The sequence below is a fragment of the Emys orbicularis genome, chromosome 1 (genome assembly GCF_028017835.1).
Source record: "Emys orbicularis isolate rEmyOrb1 chromosome 1, rEmyOrb1.hap1, whole genome shotgun sequence".
Classification (NCBI taxonomy): Eukaryota; Metazoa; Chordata; order Testudines; family Emydidae; genus Emys; species Emys orbicularis.
The window spans coordinates 9604233-9624036 of record NC_088683.1 but is presented as its reverse complement, the minus strand read 5'-3'; the positions used below and the strand labels follow the sequence as shown (position 1 = coordinate 9624036).

At 42.1% G+C, this 19804-nt stretch overlaps 1 protein-coding gene across 1 annotated transcript in view; it reads left to right on the top strand.

Annotated features, from left to right (window-relative positions):
• Positions 1–18795, top strand: part of LRGUK (leucine rich repeats and guanylate kinase domain containing) — a 77576-nt gene extending 58781 nt beyond the window's left edge. Inside the window, exons 17-21 of the mRNA XM_065423322.1 lie at positions 1467–1555; positions 11355–11486; positions 13368–13394; positions 17411–17583; positions 18644–18795. Of these exons, the coding sequence (XP_065279394.1) occupies positions 1467–1555; positions 11355–11486; positions 13368–13394; positions 17411–17583; positions 18644–18795 (573 nt within the window). The remainder of the gene's footprint in view (positions 1–1466; positions 1556–11354; positions 11487–13367; positions 13395–17410; positions 17584–18643) is intronic.
• Positions 18796–19804: the final 1009 nt, after the last annotated feature.

The window sequence follows — 19804 nt, the reverse complement described above, 5'->3', positions numbered from 1 at the left end:
TCCATGGCCTTTGCAACTGCTGGGTGCAAAACACATTATACCAATGTTGCACAAGTAGAAATAACTACACAAGTTGCAAGGCAGTACAGAACCAGGCCCTGCAATCCATACAAAGATCAGAAAGAATTGCTTCTTTACAAAGTACATGCTTTGTGAAACATCTGTCTGAAATCTGTGTAGGTCTGGACCTTGCTGGAGTAGCAAAAGGGAAGGAATTCACAACAATCTGTGGGTGAATAGGTACAACAAGACAATCGGACTCTCTTTCTTGTTCATCCTTTGCCACCTGGAGAGCCATTCCTGGGATGGGAGTCACAGAGAGTCACCAGATAAACTGTGGTGTGGGGTCTTATTGTACCATCGTGATGCCAAACCAGTATGTGATAATGTCACCACAAGATGACTGTTGTTGTTTTTTGAGCTTTCTCTTGCCTTACCCACACTGGGTTTGTCTGCAGTGGGAAATTATATTGTGCTGCTGCAGCATATGTTAACTAACACACTGGTTAGAACCACAGGGCTGGATTCTCCAGTCTGCTAAGGCTACCTTATGCTAGGTGTGCACAGTAGCCTGAGAGTGACCGTAGATTTCCAACAGAGAATTCCCTCGGTGTAGGGGGAATCTCAGCTGGTGTAGAGTTGGCAGAAGTGGTGTAGCTGCCAACCACTCCCTCTACCCTTAGAGTGAGCGGACAAGGAAAGCAGCATGTCAGGAGTGTGTTGGAGCCAAATTCTACTATATTGCATCCTTTGCTGGTGAAAGAAACCTTATGCGAGCAGCATCAATTAAAGTAGGATTATTCTTGCTTTAATTTATACTGGGGCTGCGAATCAACCAGCTCCCTGCAGTCATCCCTTTCTGCTACATCCTAGCATAGCTCAGATGTAGTGAAGAATCAGGGCTTCATTGTAAACCAGGACCGCCATGTTTAAAACCAGGTGTGACTTTAAAGACAAAAGTCCTGTCTACACTGAGTGCTGACTGATATTTAACACCCTGTTAGTTAACATGTTATAACACAATGTAATTTCCCAGTATAGATAAACCTATACACTCAAGAGTCTTAGGCCATGTCTACACTACCATTTTTGTCAGCAAAACTGGTGTTGCTCAGGGGTGTGAAAAAAACACCCCCCTGAGTAACATGAGTTACACTGGTATAAGTGGTAGTGTGCACAGCACTATGCCGGCAGGAGAGTTTCTCCTGCCAACATACTTACCGCCGCTCATTGGAAGTGGTTTAACTATGTCGACGGGAGAGCTCTCTCCCATTGGCATAGAGTGGCTACACGAGAGATCTTACAGCAGCACAGCTGCCTGGGTACAGCCAGGCCACTGTAAGGTCTCTAGTGTAGACATGGCCTTAGCCAGAGACAGGAATGTCATGGCCATTTGTTACCCTTTTTTTGAAGGCCTGTATGTACTTGTAAGTTATTGTAATAAGTTGATCATATTTCTTGCTCAGGAAGAAGCATCTCTGCAGAGGCGGCAATGTGCAGCACGTCAGGCGCTGTTGGGGAAGGCTCCTAGTGCATATGCCCAACTGTTTCAAAGGTAATGCGGGCGTTTGTATGAGTCACGTCCTTTTCAGCCAAATGAAAAATGTCCATCTTGAACTTCTTCCCCATTGCGTCTGCAAGATGAATGATCAGAAACTCTCAAAGATCACAAGTCCCATGGCTGACTCTCCTCCTTAAAGGGTTTAAGTCGAACCCTACAGCTAAGCCCTATACATGGAGATGCGCCCTCTGACTTGAGAGCTGCAGTGGTCTTAAACTAACAGTGTGAGGCCAACCTGCAGTATATCTGGGACTGTGAATTTATAACACACACAATGACAAGACTGCCTAGCTCTCAGCAGGGAGCAGTTGGTGGGGGCAGAGAAGCTGGGGCAGCTGGACCCCACTCCTGAGGGGCGAGAAGCCTCGGGCAACTTCCCCTGGCTCCCGGCAGGGAGGAGGGGGCAGCCCTCTGGGAGTCTATGGGACAGGGTACCCAGTTGAGAGACTGGCCTCTTAGCTCCCCACTCTGTCCCTCTGAGGTCGGTGGATGCACATCACCGGTGTATATTAGGTCGACTTACATTTCTAGCATAGACATACTCTTAGTCCACTGCTCTTTGCTGCCTTTATTTCACCGTGCCTTGCTCATACTTTGGATTCTGTGTTTGGAGTGAAAATAAGACTTTGTTTTGGCAGAGCTGTCAGATAGGTGAAAGAAACTCCTATCACCCTCAGTTGGTATTTCCAGGGACATCTGTGCTCAGTGAAAACAAATTGCATGCAGGAGTAGACAACACTCCGTTCCATATGGTGATGCAAGGAGCGAAGTCAGGAAATGCCATAAATATGAACAGTTGAGACTCAGAGAGTTGGACAATGAACCCTGAAATCATAGCTATTAGATAGAAAAGAGACCTACAGGTCATTTAGTCCATACCAATGGCTAGTGTATGATTATTCCCTGTAGTATGTTTACTAGTGCAATATCCAGTCTAGTTTTAAATGTACCTTGAGATTGGCCTTTCACCTTAGAAGGCTCTTCCATAGTGTAATACCTCTCCCTCTCAGAAAGATTATTGTGGTATCTACCCTAAATTATCGCTATCTCAGTTTCATCCCATTACTCCTAGTTATACCCCTTGTACTACTCAACATAATTCCTCTTCATTTTTTATGCAGTTCAGAAAATTAGACTGTTACCATGTCTCCACTCTCTATTAGTCAGCAATTAGCCAAACTACATATAGTTACATCTTTTCCTCATAAGTCGGTTCCCCTAGCCCCCGGTAAACATTGGTGTTCTGCTCTTAATTTCCTCCAATCTGTTAACATCCGGTAATTAGGTGCCAGAATTGATCCAGGTGCAGCTGCAACAAGGGGTAGCAAAGATGACACAATTACCTTCTGTCTCTGGGACATGATACCTCTTTGCCACTGCATATGCAGCTCAAAATTGCATTGGCCTTTTGCAGTCATTCTGTGTGACAAACCCAAGTCTGACTTCCTGGTCATTGACATCTCTAGGTTTCTTTCTGCATGCTGCTTCCTAGGTTTCTCCTTTCCGTGGAGTATCTGTCTGTGATTTAGATTATTTTTTCCCAATGTGTATTTATTTGAACATTTTTTCTGTTTCTACTTGGCTACATAAGTCAAGTACAAATCACATCTCTCTGAAATTTGATTATAAAAAATTCTCTTGACAGCCATCATTTTTCTCGTGTCAGCTTTGTTCTTGTACATTGTCTGCTTTCATTTACAATACAATATACCCATTCAGGGAAAATGTTTCTTAATCTCAAAGTTCAGTGACCATGAGAGTGAGCTTCTTACAGTACTCTGTTGTCAAGCAAAAGAGAGTTACTGTTTACATAGGACTTAGACGAAAGCTATCTCTTTTACTGGCAGTGCAGTTGAACTGACTGAGAGAATGCTGATCCTAGAGTTGTGCTGACATAACTGAAGATGCTAATAGACAAAGAAAGAAAGAGACTCAAAAAAGCTATATTAACTCCAAGCTCCGTTGGAAATGGAAAGTGGAAAACCACTGTTTGCCACAATGGATGAACTTAGTATGGAAAGAAACTTTGTTCCATTGAGGGCATTGTAAATACTTTGGAACAAAATACATTTATAGCTATAATAAAATACCTGACTGTTTTTAAAAAAGCACAACTGTCTGGTAAATATACAGAATATTTGCCATATAGAAATACCAGTGTTCACTGCCTAGCATTTTATACAAGGCTATAAACTACTGAATTGGATGTTTTAAGATTTTGGGACATGTCCTTGACCAATGTAAATCAAAAGTAGCTCAGTTTAAATCAAAGAAGTTATATTGGTTTTAAAAGTGGTTTAAAGGAAGAATCAGTTCTGTTTTATTTATTGCAACAGCCAAACTAATAACTACATAAATTTATATTTTTAAATTGAGATAATTTAAAATCGGACTTCCTTATTTTTTGCCTGTAGCTATGTGCAGTTGCAATTGAGGTTATTTTGATGTTTAACTACCTGATACAGTATGAGGGCACAACCGGGTAGTTTGACATCTAATAATAATATCTAGCTCGTGTCAATTGTGCCCTTGCTATTAAAGATACAAAATAAGAGGCTGGGGTGAGGTCTTACTGAAATCAGGCCCTTAGCCATTGAATAACTTGTTGATTTCCCCTGAATGCCCCCCAAGGGCCTGGATTCTGTCACGTACACATATGAGTAAAGAAGAGAAGGCATGGCCAAGAAGAGAACTGCAAAGTGTAATTGACAGTGCCACGGTCCTGGCTCCACCCCAACTCAGAGAATTCTCACACTTTGCAGTCTCTGCACTGCTGCCTTCCAGGATGGGGCTTAGTGCTAAGGAGGTATGTTCCATGCATTTTAACATGACACGCCTGATACACTCTCTTCTGCACAGATAGCTCATGGTCAGGGCATGAGTATTCCACGCAGGTGGCTGTGTGAGAGATTTGGTGGCTTTCCTGTCTGATCATAAGAACATAAGAATGGCCATACTGGGTCAGACCAAAGGTCCATCTAGCCCAGTATCTGGTCTTCCGACAGTGACCAATGCCAGGTGCCCCAGAGGGAATGAACAGAACAGGTAATCATCAAGTGATCCATCACCTGTCGCTCATTCCCAGCTTGTGGCAAACAGAGGCTAGGGACACCATCCCTGCCCATCCTGGCTAATAGCCATTGATGGACCTATCCTCCATGAATTTATCTAGTTCTTTTTTGAACCCTGTTATAGTCTTGGCATTCACAACATCCTCTGGCAAGGAGTTCCACAGGTTGTGCGTTGTGTGGAAAAAAATACTTCCTTTTGTTTGCTTTAAAGCTGCTGCCTATTCATGTCATTTGGTGACCCCTAGTTCTTGTGTTATGAGAAGGAGTAAATAACACTTCCTTATTTACTTTCTCCACACCTGTCATGATTTTATAGATGTCAATCATATCTGCCCTTAGTAGTCTCTTTTCTAATTTGAAAAGTCCCATTCTTATTAATCTCGCCTCATACGGAAGCCGTTTCATACCCCTAATCATTTTTGTTGCCCTTCTCTGAACCTTTTCCAAGTCCAGTATATCTTTTTTGACATGTGGTGACCATATCTGCACGCAGTGTTTAAGATGTGGGTGTACCATGGATTTATATAAAGGCAATATGATATTTTCTGTCTTATTATCTATCCCTTTCTTAATGATTCCCAACATTCTGTTCACTTTTTTGACTGCTGCTGCACATTGAGTGGATGTTTTCAGAGAACTATCCACAATGACTCCAAGATATCTTGAGTGGTCACAGCTAATTTAGACCCCATCATTTTATATGTACAGTTGGGATTATGTTTTCCAATGTGCATTACTTTGCATTTATCAACATTGAATTTCATCTGCCATTTTGTTGCCCAGTCACCCAGTTTTGAGAGATCTTTTTGTAGCTCTTTGCAGTCTGCCTGGGACTTAATTATCTTGAGTAGTTTTGTATCATCTGCAAATTTTGCTACCTCACTGTTTACCCCTTTTTCCAGATCATAATATGTCGAATAGGACTGGGCCCAGTACAGACCCCTGGGGGACACCACTATTTACCTCTCTCCATTCTGAAAACTGACCATTTATTCCTACCCTTTGTTTCCTATCTTTTAACCAGTTACCAATCCCTTTTATCCCATGACTGCTTAATTTGCTTAAGAGCCTTTGGTGAGGGACCTTGTCAAAGGCTTTCTGAAAATCTAAGTACACTATATCCACTGGATCCCCCTTGTCCACATGCTTGTTGACCCCCTCAAAGAATTCTAGTAGATTAGTGAGGCATGATTTCCCTTTACAAAAATCATGTTGACTATTCCTCAACAAATTATGTTCATCAATGTGTCTGACAATTTTGTTCTTTACTATAGTTTCAACCAGTTTGCCCAGTACTGAAGTCAGGTTTACTGGCCTGTAATTGCTGGGGTCACCTCTGGAGCCTTTTTAAAAATTGGCGTCACATTAGCTATCCTCCAGTCATTTGGTACAGAAGCTGATTTAAATGATAGGTTACAGACAACAGTTAGTAGTCCTGCAATTTCACATTGGAGTTCCTTCAGAACTCTTGGGTGAATCCTATCTGGTCCTGGTGACTTATTACTGTTTAGTTTATCAATTTGTTCCAAAACCTCCTCTAATGACACCTCAATCTGGGACAGTTCCTCAGATCTGTCACCTAAAAAGAATGGCTCAAGTTTGGAAATCTCCCTCACCTCCTCAACCATGAAGACCAATACAAAGAATTCATTTAGTTTCTCCACAATGGCTTTATCGTCCTTGAGTGCTCCTTTAGCATCTCGATTATCCAGTGGCCCCACTGGTTGTTTAGCAGGCTTCCTGCTTCTGATGTACTTAAAAATTTTTTTGCTATTACTTTTTGAGTCTTTGAGTAGCTGTTCTTCAAATTCTTTTTTGGCCTTCCTAATTATATTTTTACACTTCATTTGCCAGAGTTTATGCTCCTTTCTATTTTCCTCACTAGGATTTAACTTCCACTTTTTAAAGAATGCCTTTTTGCCTCTCACTGCTTCTTTTACTTTGTTGTTTAGCCACGGTGGCTCTTTTTTGGTTCTCTTACGATGGTTTTTAATTTGGGGTATACGTTTAAGTTGAGCCTCTATTATGGTGTCTTTAAAAAGTTTCCATGCAGCTTGCAGGGATTTTACTTTTGGTGCTGTACCTTTTAATTTCTGTTTAACTAACCTCCTCATTTTTGTGTAGTTCCCCTTTCTGAACTTAAATGCTACGGTGTTGAGCCGCTGTGGTGTTTTCCCTGCCACAGGGATGTTACACTTAATTATATTATGGTCACTATTACCAAGCAGTCCAGCTATATTCACATCTTGGACCAGATGCTCCACTTAGGACTAAATCCAAGAATTGCCTCTCCTCTTTTGGGTTCCATGACTAGCTGCTCCAAGAAGCAGTCATTTAAGGTGTCAAGAAACTTTATCTCTGCATCCCTTCCTGAGGTGATATGTACCCAGTCAATATGGGGATAGTTGAAATCCCCCATTATTATTGAGTTTTTTATTTTAATAGCCTCTCTAATCTCCCTGAGCATTTCACAGTCACTATCACCATCCTGGTTAGGTGATCGGTAATGTATCCCTACTGCTATATTCTTATTATTCAAGCATGGAATTACTATCCATAGAGATTCTATGGTACAGTTTGGTTCATTTAAGATTTTTACTTCATTTGATTCTATGCTTTCTTTCACAGATAGTGCCACTCCCCAACCAGCACGGCCTGGTCTGTCCTTCTGATATATTTTGTACCCTGGTATTACTGTGTCCCATTGATTATCCTCATACCACCAAGTTTCTGTGATGCTTGTTATATGAATATCCTCATTTAATATGAGGCACTCTAATTCACCTATCTTATTATTTAGACTTCTAGCATTTGTATATAAGAACTTTAAAAACTTGTTACTTTTTAGCTGTCTGCCATTACATGATGTAATTGAATGGGACTTTTTTTCTTTTGACTGTTTCTCATCAGATCCTCCCTGTATTTTATCATCTTCCATCCTCTCCTCCTTATTAGGACATAGGGAATCTCCATTTATAGATCTTCCCCTAAGGGATGTCCGAACCACATGCTCCTCCGCATCTGTCGGCTTTCCCTCAGCCCTTAGTTTAAAAACTTCTCTATGACCTTTTTGATTTTAAGCGCCAGCTATCTGGTTCCATTTTGGTTTAGGTGGAGCCCATCCTTTCTGTATAGGTTCCCCCTTTCCCAAAAGTTGCCCCAGTTCCTAATAAATCTAAACCTCTCCTCCCTACCCCATCGTCTCATCCACGCACTGAGACCCTGCAGTTCTGCCTGTCTAACTGGCCTTGCATGTAGAACTGGAATTATTTCAGAGAATGCTACCATGGAGGTCCTGAACTTCAGTCTCTTACCTAGCAGCCTAAATTTGGTCTCCAGGACGTCTCTCCTACCCTTCCCTATATTATTGGTACCTACGTGTACCAGGACCACTGGCTCCTTCCCAGCACTACACATAAGCTTACCTAGATGTCTCGAGAGATCTGCAACCTTCGTACCAGGCAGGCAAGTCACAATGCGGTTCTCCCGGTCATCGCAAACCCAGCTATCTATGTTTCTAATGATCAAATCACCCATTACTAATACCTGTCTGTTCCTAATAACTAGAGTTCCCTCCCCCGGAGCGGTATCCTCAGTGTGAGAAGATACCGCAACATCATCTGGAAGGAGGGTCCCAACTATGGGATCGTTTCCCTCTGCTCCAGTTAGATGCTCTTCTTCCCTGAGACTTTCACCCTCCTCAACAGCAGAGAGGCTCTCAGACTGGGGGTGGGACCATTCTACTGTGTCCCGGAAAGTCTCCTCTATGTACTTCTCTATCTCCCTTAGCTCTTCCAGCTCAGCCATCCTGGTCTCCAAAGCCCGTACATGGTCTCTGAGGGCCAGAAGCACCTTGCACCAAAGGCACACATTCACCACCTGCCCATAGGGCAGGTAATCATATATGCTGCATTGGGTGCAATAAACTGGGGAACCCCCACTCTGTTGCTGGACTTCTGCCTGCATTCTCTTTTTACTCCTGAAGCTAGTTCCTTTGTTGTTGTTTTGTTTTTATCAGGGGGTGTTTTTGGCTTTAAGCTTCAAGAAGTTTAAGGAATGTTAAAAGCGACAGAGTCCTGTTGCTTTTTACAGATCCAGACTCACACGGCTACCTCTCTGATACTTGAAGGAATGTTAAGTGTATGTATCCCCTCCCCACACACACACACTTTCCCTGGAGAACTCCCTCGCAAAACTCCCGTTAGCCGCTCCTGTTCGCTAGCTCCTCTGGTCGCTTAGGAGTGGGCTTTTTAAAGCCCTGGTCTTCCTGAGTAGCCCCGCCCCCTGGTTAAGGGTTGATGGGTACAGGATACAGGTACAACATAATGTTGCTTTGCCACATTATTCTGTGCCCATTTTGGGGGCAGAAAGAAAGAGGCAGTAACTGTGGCCCTAGGTTCATGGATGTCCTCTTCAGAGTGTCAAAGTGGATGAGGTAATTTCTTTTATTGGACCCGCTTGTGCTGTTCAGAGAGAGACAAGCTTTCGAGCTTACACAGAGCCCTTCTTCAGGTCTGGGAAATGTACTCAGAAGTACTGAAACATACTCAGAAGTTCTGTGGAAGCTCGAAAGCTCCTCTCTCTCCCTAACAGAAGTTGGTCCAATAAAAAATAGTACCACACCCACCTAGTCTCTCTAATATCCTGGTACCAACATGGCTACATCAACACTGCATATGCTTCAGAGTGTGTAAGTTAACTTAGCTGACATGTTTTTCTTTCTTATTCAACTGCAGCAGCCTAGAGCAACAGAAATTATAAACTCCCTGAATATGAATGTTTCTAATGAAACTGACGACAAAACCTTAATGACAGTCACAAACTCAATTGTCAGTGTGAAAAATAAGGGATTTGGCGGGGAGGGGGAAATCCCTGTGAAGCCTTTTAAAACACGTTTCTTTCAATTGTCTGGCTGGTTGTTTTAAGTGTATCTATCAGTAGGGATTTAGCCTTTGAGAATGGGTCACTGATTCTGAATCAAAGCCTTCATTTCAGGGAGCAGAGTCCATTTTCCTGTGGCGGACAAGTCCTTAGACTGTGACCTTCCATTGGAAGTGGTGCATAATGTATCCTCGTCTCAGATTTCTGTCTGAGCTCTCCTAACCTCTGCTGTCGAGCTGCGTGTTTCAGCATTGCATGTTGAGTGGAGATATTTGTTAGGAAACGTGTGTGGGAGGAGGGTTGTTTTCGGTTTCTTTTAAATGCCATGACATTGATTTAGAAGGCTTTTGAGAGCCAGCAATGGCTCTGAGGGCCGGCAATGGGATAAAGGACCCTTTTTCTCTATGTAATTGGTTCAGGCCAATAATGACCAAAAGCCGTTACCTGCTGGCAACCGTTTGGTGGCCTATGCAATAGATACTTGTGGTCTCACTTTAAGGGAGATTTATTTATAAGTAGGATTAATAGGATGAAACTAAGAAAGGGCAAATGAAAGACCAATGGCAGAAAAATCCTGTTTGCAGTGAGATGTGTTAGGCTATGGAATGATTCCCCAAGGAAACTGGTGACAATCCCATCACTGAGACATTTTAAAAAAATAAACAGGACAAAGCAATAGAAAACGTACAATAGGGAACAGTCCTGCATTGACAAAGGTTGGTTTAGACAACCTAAAAGAGCTTTTGTGATTCTAGTATCTGTGATTCCTATGGGACAAGGATCTACAAACGACTTCTGCAATTGACAACATTATTGGCAATCTTAGCAGAAGAGCTAAATAATGAGGGGACATGGCACTTAAATTGGCTGGTCACCCTTCGAAGAAAGAGGTTCCTTCAGTGCTGAGTTGGGGTGTATCAGCAAGATGGCTGCTGCACCTGTACATAGGATAGATAAAGGACATCTTTTAAGAGCTGTAACTTAATTTTAAATAAAACATTTTAAGAGGGACTTCTCTTACATTGGAAATTCAGCAGTGCTCTTTGGCACTGTGACTAATGTCTATATATAAAATGGAGGCAATACTGCAGTTAGCATGGGTTACGTTTTGTTAGATGTTACCGTGAGTGACTGTTGTAGAAGACATGAAGAAGGAACTCCAGGCCTTGTTAATAATAGACACAAGATGATGAGAAAAATAATGCTGTAGGCGAGACTTTCAAATGGGACCTGTGCTCCTAAATCACTTGAGTGCTTTTGAAAAGCTCACCCTTAACAGGCATAGCATCTTTTAATAGATCAAAACCATTTTTTTTTCATTAAAACAAATTTGCTTAGCTTACCACTTTGGAATCAGGAGCGCATAGATGCATTACTGATTGTAGTTCCAGGAGTCTGTGTTTATTGTTGTACCACACAAGTTTTATTACAACGTGGTCTACTAAGCAGAGATGGGGACTGGGAGTCTGGACTCCCGCTTTCTCTTACTGCTGCAGTTGGTGCCTTGATACGTAACCTTGGGCAAGTCACTTAGGCCAAAATTTTCAAACACAGGCACCTAAAGTTAGACACCTATATCCATTTAGAGATCTACATTAGTGGCCTGAATTTTAAAGATGCTGTCAGAATTCCCATTAAAATCTAGGAGCTATGGGAAGTTTTGGCTTTAACTTCTGTGGCTCACTTTCCCCATCTGTAAAATTGGCATAATACTAACCCAGCTTTATAAAGCACTCTGAGATACTCTGATGAAGGACACTAGATCAGTGTGTTGAAAGTAGTGTATTATCGTACATGAATGTATGCACCGCCTGCTTAACTTTCTTTTGATGTCATTTCAGGCATCTTGCAAGTACCCCTGCAGCGATCAGCCCACACAGATTACTGGAGCCACCATCATATACCTCTATGCTCCCAAGTGGAAGTAATGTCACCCAAGACCGGAGTCTGCCCCCTGCTAGCCCAGACACCAGGTGAGTTTAGCTGTTGGATGAACAGATTATTGCTGGACAGGTTGAAGGATAATGCTGTATCGCACAAGACTTAAAACCATTTCCCCAACTAATGCAGGTGTCTCCTCTGTTACATCAATCGCCTTGCTAAACACATGTTGCTACAATGTAAAACAGAACCTGGGGATGATAGTGCATAAGTGCTGTAACTCATGTGGACGACCTAGCTGCAGACTGAAGATTTCACGAGCTTTGTTTTTAAAGGGGCATGTTGGAGAAGGGAAGGAAAAAAAATGGTAAAGGATGGGGAGAAGAATGGAAGAGACTGGGACTCCACGTAGAGAAACAAAACTAGAGTGATCACTATTTAAAGTCATAATTTACCAACAGTTACTGCACAGTGGTATCCAGGAGACCACAATGTTTCTCTGTCCTCTACATAAGGAGATACTGGTGGTGACTGGAATACCATTGGGCCGGGAGGGGCTGGTGGTGATATCCCTGTTTCCTCAAATTCTGATCTTGTGGATTGTTTCAGCATCAGCAATCCCTCCAGCTCACTCTACCCAACCCTCCCACCCTGTGTCCCTGTGCCTTTGTTATAACCCCTTCTTATGCCTGGACCCTCTCAGTCAAAGATGGCAAAGAGCTTGAGGGCGGGGGGCAGCTTGAGCCTTGAGCACTGAACTCCCAGTTCCTCCTGCTCCTGGCTGGGAAATCTCTGAGTGATCCTTTGCTGCTGTGAGGTCGGGGAGATAGGCCTCGGTCTTCTACTCCAGGTAGGAGACAGAGATAGGGAAGTCTAATCTTCATTTTTAGAGAAGGGGAAACTGAGGCACAGCATGGTGAATTAATTTGCCTTCGTTTGTCCAGTGAGTCAGTGGTAAAGCCAGGATTAGAATTTATTGGTTCCTGACTGCCAGTCCCATTCTCGTTCCACACAGACCATAGTGCCTTTCCAGGGGTATTTGAAAGAGATCTTTTTTTTTTCTGTATGTCTTTTTTACCTTTCTAAAAAGGTAGTGTTAATTAGTACTTGAAAACTTGTGTACATCGACAGTGACTTGGTCTGATCGTGAGAGATGCAAAACATCCACAATCCCTTTGCAGTTCACTTTATCCCTTGTCCTTTAGGCTGCAGAGTTCTTGCTTTTTTGTGGATAAACTTGCTGGTGAAATACACTGACTGTTCTGTTTAAATCTTAAAGAGCTCATACATTTCCACTATATGCTGTCCAGCCGGCCACTGTAATTACAGAAGTTAATTAACACGCTGTAAAAATGTTGAAATGGTAGGTCTCTGTGGATTAGATTGTACTGTGTACTTGTACCATATTGGAGTGTGCTGAAGGGAACAGAGTGAATGCATGAGAGAGAGAGAGTGCATAATAGGTTGCCAAGGGATTATGCATCATCTGCCCACACCAGTAAAGAGGCAAGACCCATAACCCAAGTGAGTGTGAAGCTATGATGAGTTGTAAAAGCATTAAAGCCCTTCACATATGGGAATAAATGTGTCTTTCCACTCTAGCACAGTTTGGTGTTTTGACTTTAGCAGTGTTTTCATTTAACGCTCTTAATAACACAGTGGGAAAACAACTGAGAGGAGAGAGAAAGCAAACTGCTAATCAGATTCATTTTCTGTGTATGCATCAGGCCTACAGCAAAATATACAGTCATATTGTCAGATCCTCTTGCAAGGAAAAATAATGAAGGCTTGCATGAGAGTTGTTCATAGGCAGGATGGCAATGCTCTTGTATAGACTCCCTCTAGTGCTTTTGTAAAACATCACTTCAGAAACTTAATGCTAAGACCTGTGGTGGGGTTTTTTGGTTTGCGTATTGAGGTGAATTAATATTCTTTTATTTTCAATTCCATGCTTCCAACATTTGGGATGGCAGAAGCAGTAAAATGAAAAATCGTGTGCGGTAAGCATATGGTGCAAATGTGAATTACTGGCCTGTGGGCGTAGCAAACAAAGCACTGTCTCCTCACCTCTGGGATTAGGGCCAACTAATGAACTCAGTTGGGCAGTGTCCCAAATTATATGCGTAATTCATCACATTCATCAGTTACTGCCCTAGTTTGAGCTGTTATGGAAACCGAACCAACTGTTATCCCTAAAAGCAGGAGGCCTGCAGGCCACTGACACTTAGGCCAGGTCTACACCCAGCCGCTAGTTCGGCGGCTGGGAATCGAAGTTCTGGGTTCGATTTATCGCGTCTGGTCTGGACGCGATAAATCGATCCCGGAAGCGCTCGCCGTCGACTGCGGTACTCCAGCTCGGCGAGAGGAGTACCGCGGAGTCGACGGGGAGCCTGCCTGCCGCGTGTGGACCGCGTCTGAACCGTGGTAAGTTCGAACTAAGGTATGTCGACTTCAGCTACGTTATTCACGTAGCTGAAGTTGCGTACCTTAGTTCGAATTTGGGGGGTAGTGTAGACCAGGCCTTAGTGTGATGATGCTCAGTACTGTAGCTGGTCTGTAAATAGAAAACAGGAATTCCATGGTTCTGTTCCAAGGGCCAGCCCAGAGCACATGTCTAGTGGGTGACTGCACAGGGACCTGCATTCTTTCAGCACACCTCTGGCCTTCTTTTCCTTCTGTGATCTCCTCTCTACCTTGTAAGGTGAACTTCAGGGCCGAACCCTCCATGGTCCCACAGAAGAAGGCCCCATGATCCACACTTCCTAGACTTCGGATAACCTCTGCCAGTTACTAATCTCTCCCCTCATAAATGTACTGTGTGGGTTCTCAACTTATCTTCACACAGGGGCCTAAACAACGTTGGTTGTTACTGGTCCCTTAGCCAGTGCAGACGTGGAGCCAGATGCTCAGCTGGTGTAGATCAGTGCAGCTCCATTGACTTCGATGGAGCTAGGTTGATTTACACCAGCTGAGGGTCTGACCCAGAAAATATTAATTAATTAATGTTAAGGGTCCCATCACCACCATACAACATGCAATGGAAAACACTGATCTGCTGCAATGTCATGTGTTAACATGGAATTATGTATCTTAGAGTTGAGAATTTGTTTTGCAGTCCAGTACAGATACATACAGTACAGTGAGTGTACATATGAGACCCCATTACAGTCCAGTGCTTTAATCCTCAATTTATTTCTTTTATATATATATCGGTTATATGCACTATGATCTCATTCTTCCAGTTTCTTGTCCTATTTTGAGTATGCTTGTTTTCTGTTCTTTTCACTTTAACAGAGTCACGGGGTAGGGAATTTGTCTTGGTGGAAGGAAAAGAGGAGAAAAGTAAATTCTGAAGAGAAGCCTGGCCATCCCTACCTAACTATATACACTAATTATTTTCCCAGTGCCCCTATAGTGAGGGGTTGAAGATGCACTAGATGATCAGAACTGATTTACAGAATGCTTGGCTGGGGTAATGCCTGGGGGAGATATTTCAAAGGCACAAATGGCGGTTAGGTGCCCAATTCCCACTGAAAGTCAATGAGTTGACAAGCACTCAGATTCTGTGATGGCAGGGGCCATATAACCCCTGCTTACCCCACCCAATTCACTCGCATTTGTTTTTCATGCTGAGGAACTTTTCAGGAGTCTTGTAGTATATGATTGTTTATTTTTATTACATTTATGCCTAGAGGCCCAATCAAGGATCAGGACCCTTTGTGCACAGCCCGTATCAGACTTATCAGTAGAGCCTAGGGTGACCAGATGTCCATTTTGATAGGGACAGTCCCAATATTTAGGGCTTTTTCTTATATAGTCACCTCTTACCCCACACTCCCTGTTCTGATTTTTCACACTGCTATCTGGTCACCCTAGCAGAACCCCTGATACAGACTTATTACAACTCACCAGGTGTGAGGGATGAGTTAACAGAAAGACATCAAGCATTTTTCTTGTCGTTAGTTATATACCTTGTGTTACAAATGCCACATCATAATCCGTCGCTATTCAGGGACACAGTGTAAGACAACTCAGAATTGCCTGTTATTGCATTGGATTGTACCACATTGCGGTCAGACATGACATGTTCATGTATACTATATGGAGATCGACGCGGGGTTAAATTCCAACCTGAATGTGATTTATTTTTAGTTTCTGTTAGGAGACAGATGCAGGGCTGTGTTCTAGAATAGCAGAGCAGGGAGCGGACCCTTCAGAAACTAGTATTTGCATTGGCACTGATATTTTTGAAAAACCCAAAGCTGCTGTTTAATCTTAGCCTGGATTTACAACTCCCAGTAATTGCTTTGCCATCCTGTAATGACGCCTGGTGGGTATTATGGGGAGATCACTGTTAGGGTTAAGCACATTGCTTCAGCAGGGCACCCCCAGGTCACATTGACTTCAGCGAGAGATGTGAATGTTCAGGACTTCTCAGGATCTAATCCTGCTCGGATTGAGGTCAATGACAGAATCCCCATTGCTGTCCATGGGCCAGGATCAGGCCTTCAATGAAGATCATTTCCTGGTGTTTTTTTCTGGGCTTTATGCCACTATTGTATCTCATTCTTTTGATTCTTTCCCCCTCATATTTTGAATTTCCTTATTTTTTTATTTCAAAGGCTCTGCCAGTTCATAACCCTGTCTGCTCCTTAAACCATTCTCCCTTCTCCCCCAAAGACATTCTAATCACAGTGTTATCACAGGTAATTGCTCTCCACTCAGGAATCATTGGGCTAAACGCTCTGGCCTGGCTTGTGCAGGAGGTCAGATTAGATAACCAGAATGGTCCCAAGTTTAGAATCTATGAATCAGTTTTCTTTCACACAATAGGCCAGAACAGCTGTTGTGTAAAGATGGACTTTATTAAATGTCTATTACAGTCTCTTAAAAGTTTCTTTGTGATTTCTTGTTTAAAATGGGTATTTACTGGTACTTCTTTGCAGTAAATGTGCATCAAGGCATTTTTTTTCCTTAAACAAATTGTGTTTGTTATAGATGCTGGAGTCACACCCTTGGAGACTGAAATCTGTGTAGTCCCAGAACAAGTGACAACCCAGGCACTATCATTGTCATGCTAATCTGTGTCCATGTTGACCTGCAGGCAAGCTGCCCATTCAGGCCCTGGCCTCTATGTTGATTTCCCACAGTAGAGCCAAATGTAGAGGTGGCTTTGTGCCACAGAGACCTGCCCACTGATGAGTGAAGTGAGATCACCAACTGCTTCTGTATAGGCTACCCAACAGCCAGGTTATTTATTAGTAGTATTACAGAGGTGCTTGCTTTCTCCAGCGCCCATTGTGCTAGGCACTGTACATATGCATGGTCAGAGATGGTCCTTTCCCTGAGGAGTGTACACTCTAAATAGACAAGACCGAGAAAGTGTGGAAGAAAGGAGGTATTATTCATTTCATTTTACAGAAGGGGAATTGAGGCAGAAAGAGACTGGCCCAAGATCACCTTGGGAGTCTGTGCCAGAGCTGGAAACTGAAACCAGATCTTCTAAATCTCAGTTTAGGGCCTTTACCACAAAACCATCCTTTGATTCTGCCTGGATGTGTCTTCTAGACAATGTTAAAATTTCCTTATGAGCCTCCCAGATCTTCTATTAAATAAATAGATCTTTGTAATTTTTGTAAATTCTTCATTTATCCCAAAATCACTCACTAAGAAACACCGTTTATTATGCTGAACATAGAATTGGCAAACAGGAACTCTTTGAGTTCGAATCCCATCTCTCCAGCTGATTCACTCTGTAGCATGAACCTCTGCTTTTCTTTCCCTGTCTGTGATTGGTTAAATACATTAAAAATTAAAGTGGGTGCTGGCAGTTTTGTTTACTACCTCCAAAGAAGTGTTGTCATGTGTGGAAAAAGTGCTGTGTAACTGCTGAGTCTGATGTTTTATTTCAGGCTCCTGACTGACAATATTACTGGTGTCACTGAAGTCGTGTTAAACAAACTCACAGTGTATGGTTTTTATTACCACGAAAGAATAAATCCATTCTCACTCTCAGCTCCAGAGAATCACGTGCCACCACTGGGTTATCTATAATGTCCTCGGCTGGCGCATTTTCTACAGAAAGCTTGTCTGCCCGGAGCCCAGTTCCTAGTGCCCGATACTCCGAAGAGGCCAATGCAGAATGTGGGGACATTGGAGGAGTCCGCAATGGAATGGAAAGTTTGAAAGGTCTGAATTGTTTTCCAAAATAATCTACTTTTTTGCTCAGCCTTTGTTATAAGGGCCCGGTAATTATCGTGTAGGTTAGTGATACTCAGACTGAGGCTCGCAAGTGGCTCTTTAATGTGGCATCCGTGGCTCTTGGCAGCACATGATATTAAAACACTGTGTGATTTAATTATTAACCAATCTAAGCTATTAACCAATCAGGATGCTTTTACTATTTATTAACCAATTGTAGTTTATAAAATAATAATACTTGGTCAGCCATTTTGCTTTGAGAATTTTATATATATATATATATATAAACTAAATATTTCCCCTTTCATAGGGTTTAAATAGGAATATATAGTACTGCAGTAAATGAAACAATGAACTCGCATGACTGTGGCTCTTTTGGCTAATGTTGATCGCTAATTTGGTTCCTGAACCACTGAGGTCTGAGTATCGGGGTATAAGTATATCCAGATTACGGTGCAATTACCTTGTCTCGTCTTCTAATAGTACATGTCTTAAGAACACCAAATGGTGGTAATAAATGTAGGCATGTAGTTAACTTTCCACTTCTATGAATTAGGGGTAGTCACTAGGGGTTGAAAAATTCCTGTTAACTGTTTTTCAACAAAAAATTGAGTTTTCAGCTAAACAAAATTTTTTTGAAAATTTCAACTTTTTATTGAAAAACAACACAAAAAATTTCAGTGCAAAAATTTTGCTGTGATGCTTCATGGGAGTTGTAGTTCGGGTGCTTCATGCCCCCATCCTCCTCTCTGGGCTGAGTTCCCCAGCTAGTCTACATCTTCCTTTTCCTTTGGCCCCTATAAGCTCATTTGAACTAAGGGTCACAGGTTCGGTATAGATCAGTTCTCCACTGGGAAAGTTCCAGTCGAATCACACGCAGATTTCTCAGCTGGTGCAAGTTTTGAAAGAATGTCTGCTTGCTGTGGTGCTTGCGAGGGAGTGGGGTACCAGAGAGGAAGACCAATGGCGGGATTATATAGTGTTGTTCAGTGAGAACAATCTTTATTTCCTTGAAATTGCTTACTAATTTGTTGGTTAATCCTTGCAGACGCTGAACTTTCTAGTGACACGCTTGAAAAAAAAGCCAGCAAATCCAAGTCTGGTTCTCCTCGTGTGCCCCAGATTGCAAACCGACCAGGCTCCAACACCAAACCCGTCCTACCTCCAATCCCATCAGGGCGGAAAAAGACAAACCCTTGAGGGTTGACATCGGCTGAGGCGTTGCCTTGATCATGCCCATTTCTGCAGTCTAACTTGAATACTGGTTTTGATATAATTTCCCCCACACACAAAGAAAAGTCTATCAAAGAATATTATCTTTCTGAATCCATCTCTGATTAATTCTGAATCACTCTTCTCTTTAAAAAAAGTTATTTATTTATAACTTTATTAAAAAGTACTTTCTGCTTTTCCCAGAGCTAGAAATGATTTCCCCAGATGCTCCCCCACTTGGAAATGTCACAGAATTTTCCCCGAGATCCATGTGATCAGATCTTCCAGGGATATTTTTTCTATTTCACTGACTTAATTGAGGTGTGGAAGCTTGAAGGCCTCTGATGATAATGTTGCTTATAGTACAAGACTGCTGAATTAGTTTTTGCTAAGAGAGATTTAATGTGATACTTAGATTTAAGTGAGGAAGAGAAACTACTTCATTCCAAGGCAACCTTTTATAGAAGCTATATCTTTAGAAATGAGAAGTTATTTTTAATATACAGGTATATTTAAACAAACAACTCACAAAGGAATCATCAGAAAAAATCTTTATTAATTTGATTTTGCTAAAGTTTTAACTATTTTCTGATTATGCTGAGATCTGTTTTTGCCATATATAATAGAAATGGAGTCTCAATATTAAACAAAACTCAGACATTAACCTTTTTCATTATTAATTTATATGACTATATATATTTACTTTGTTATATTTACTGAACAAATAACCTGCTCTGATAAGCTTGCACTGTGAAGCCCTATTGCTGTTTATATAACACCAGTCATGTGCATGGCACTTTGCAAATGTGAGAAGACATGATCTATTATACCAGAGTGGATTAAACTTTGCTTGTGGAACTGCTCTGGATTTACCCCAATGTAACTGATCAGAATTTGGCCAGGGCCTACAAAATCTAAATTAGACAAAAAAAAGAACAACAGATCATGGCATGTAAGGGATAAATCCAATATCCTGAACTTAATAAATACACCGCTA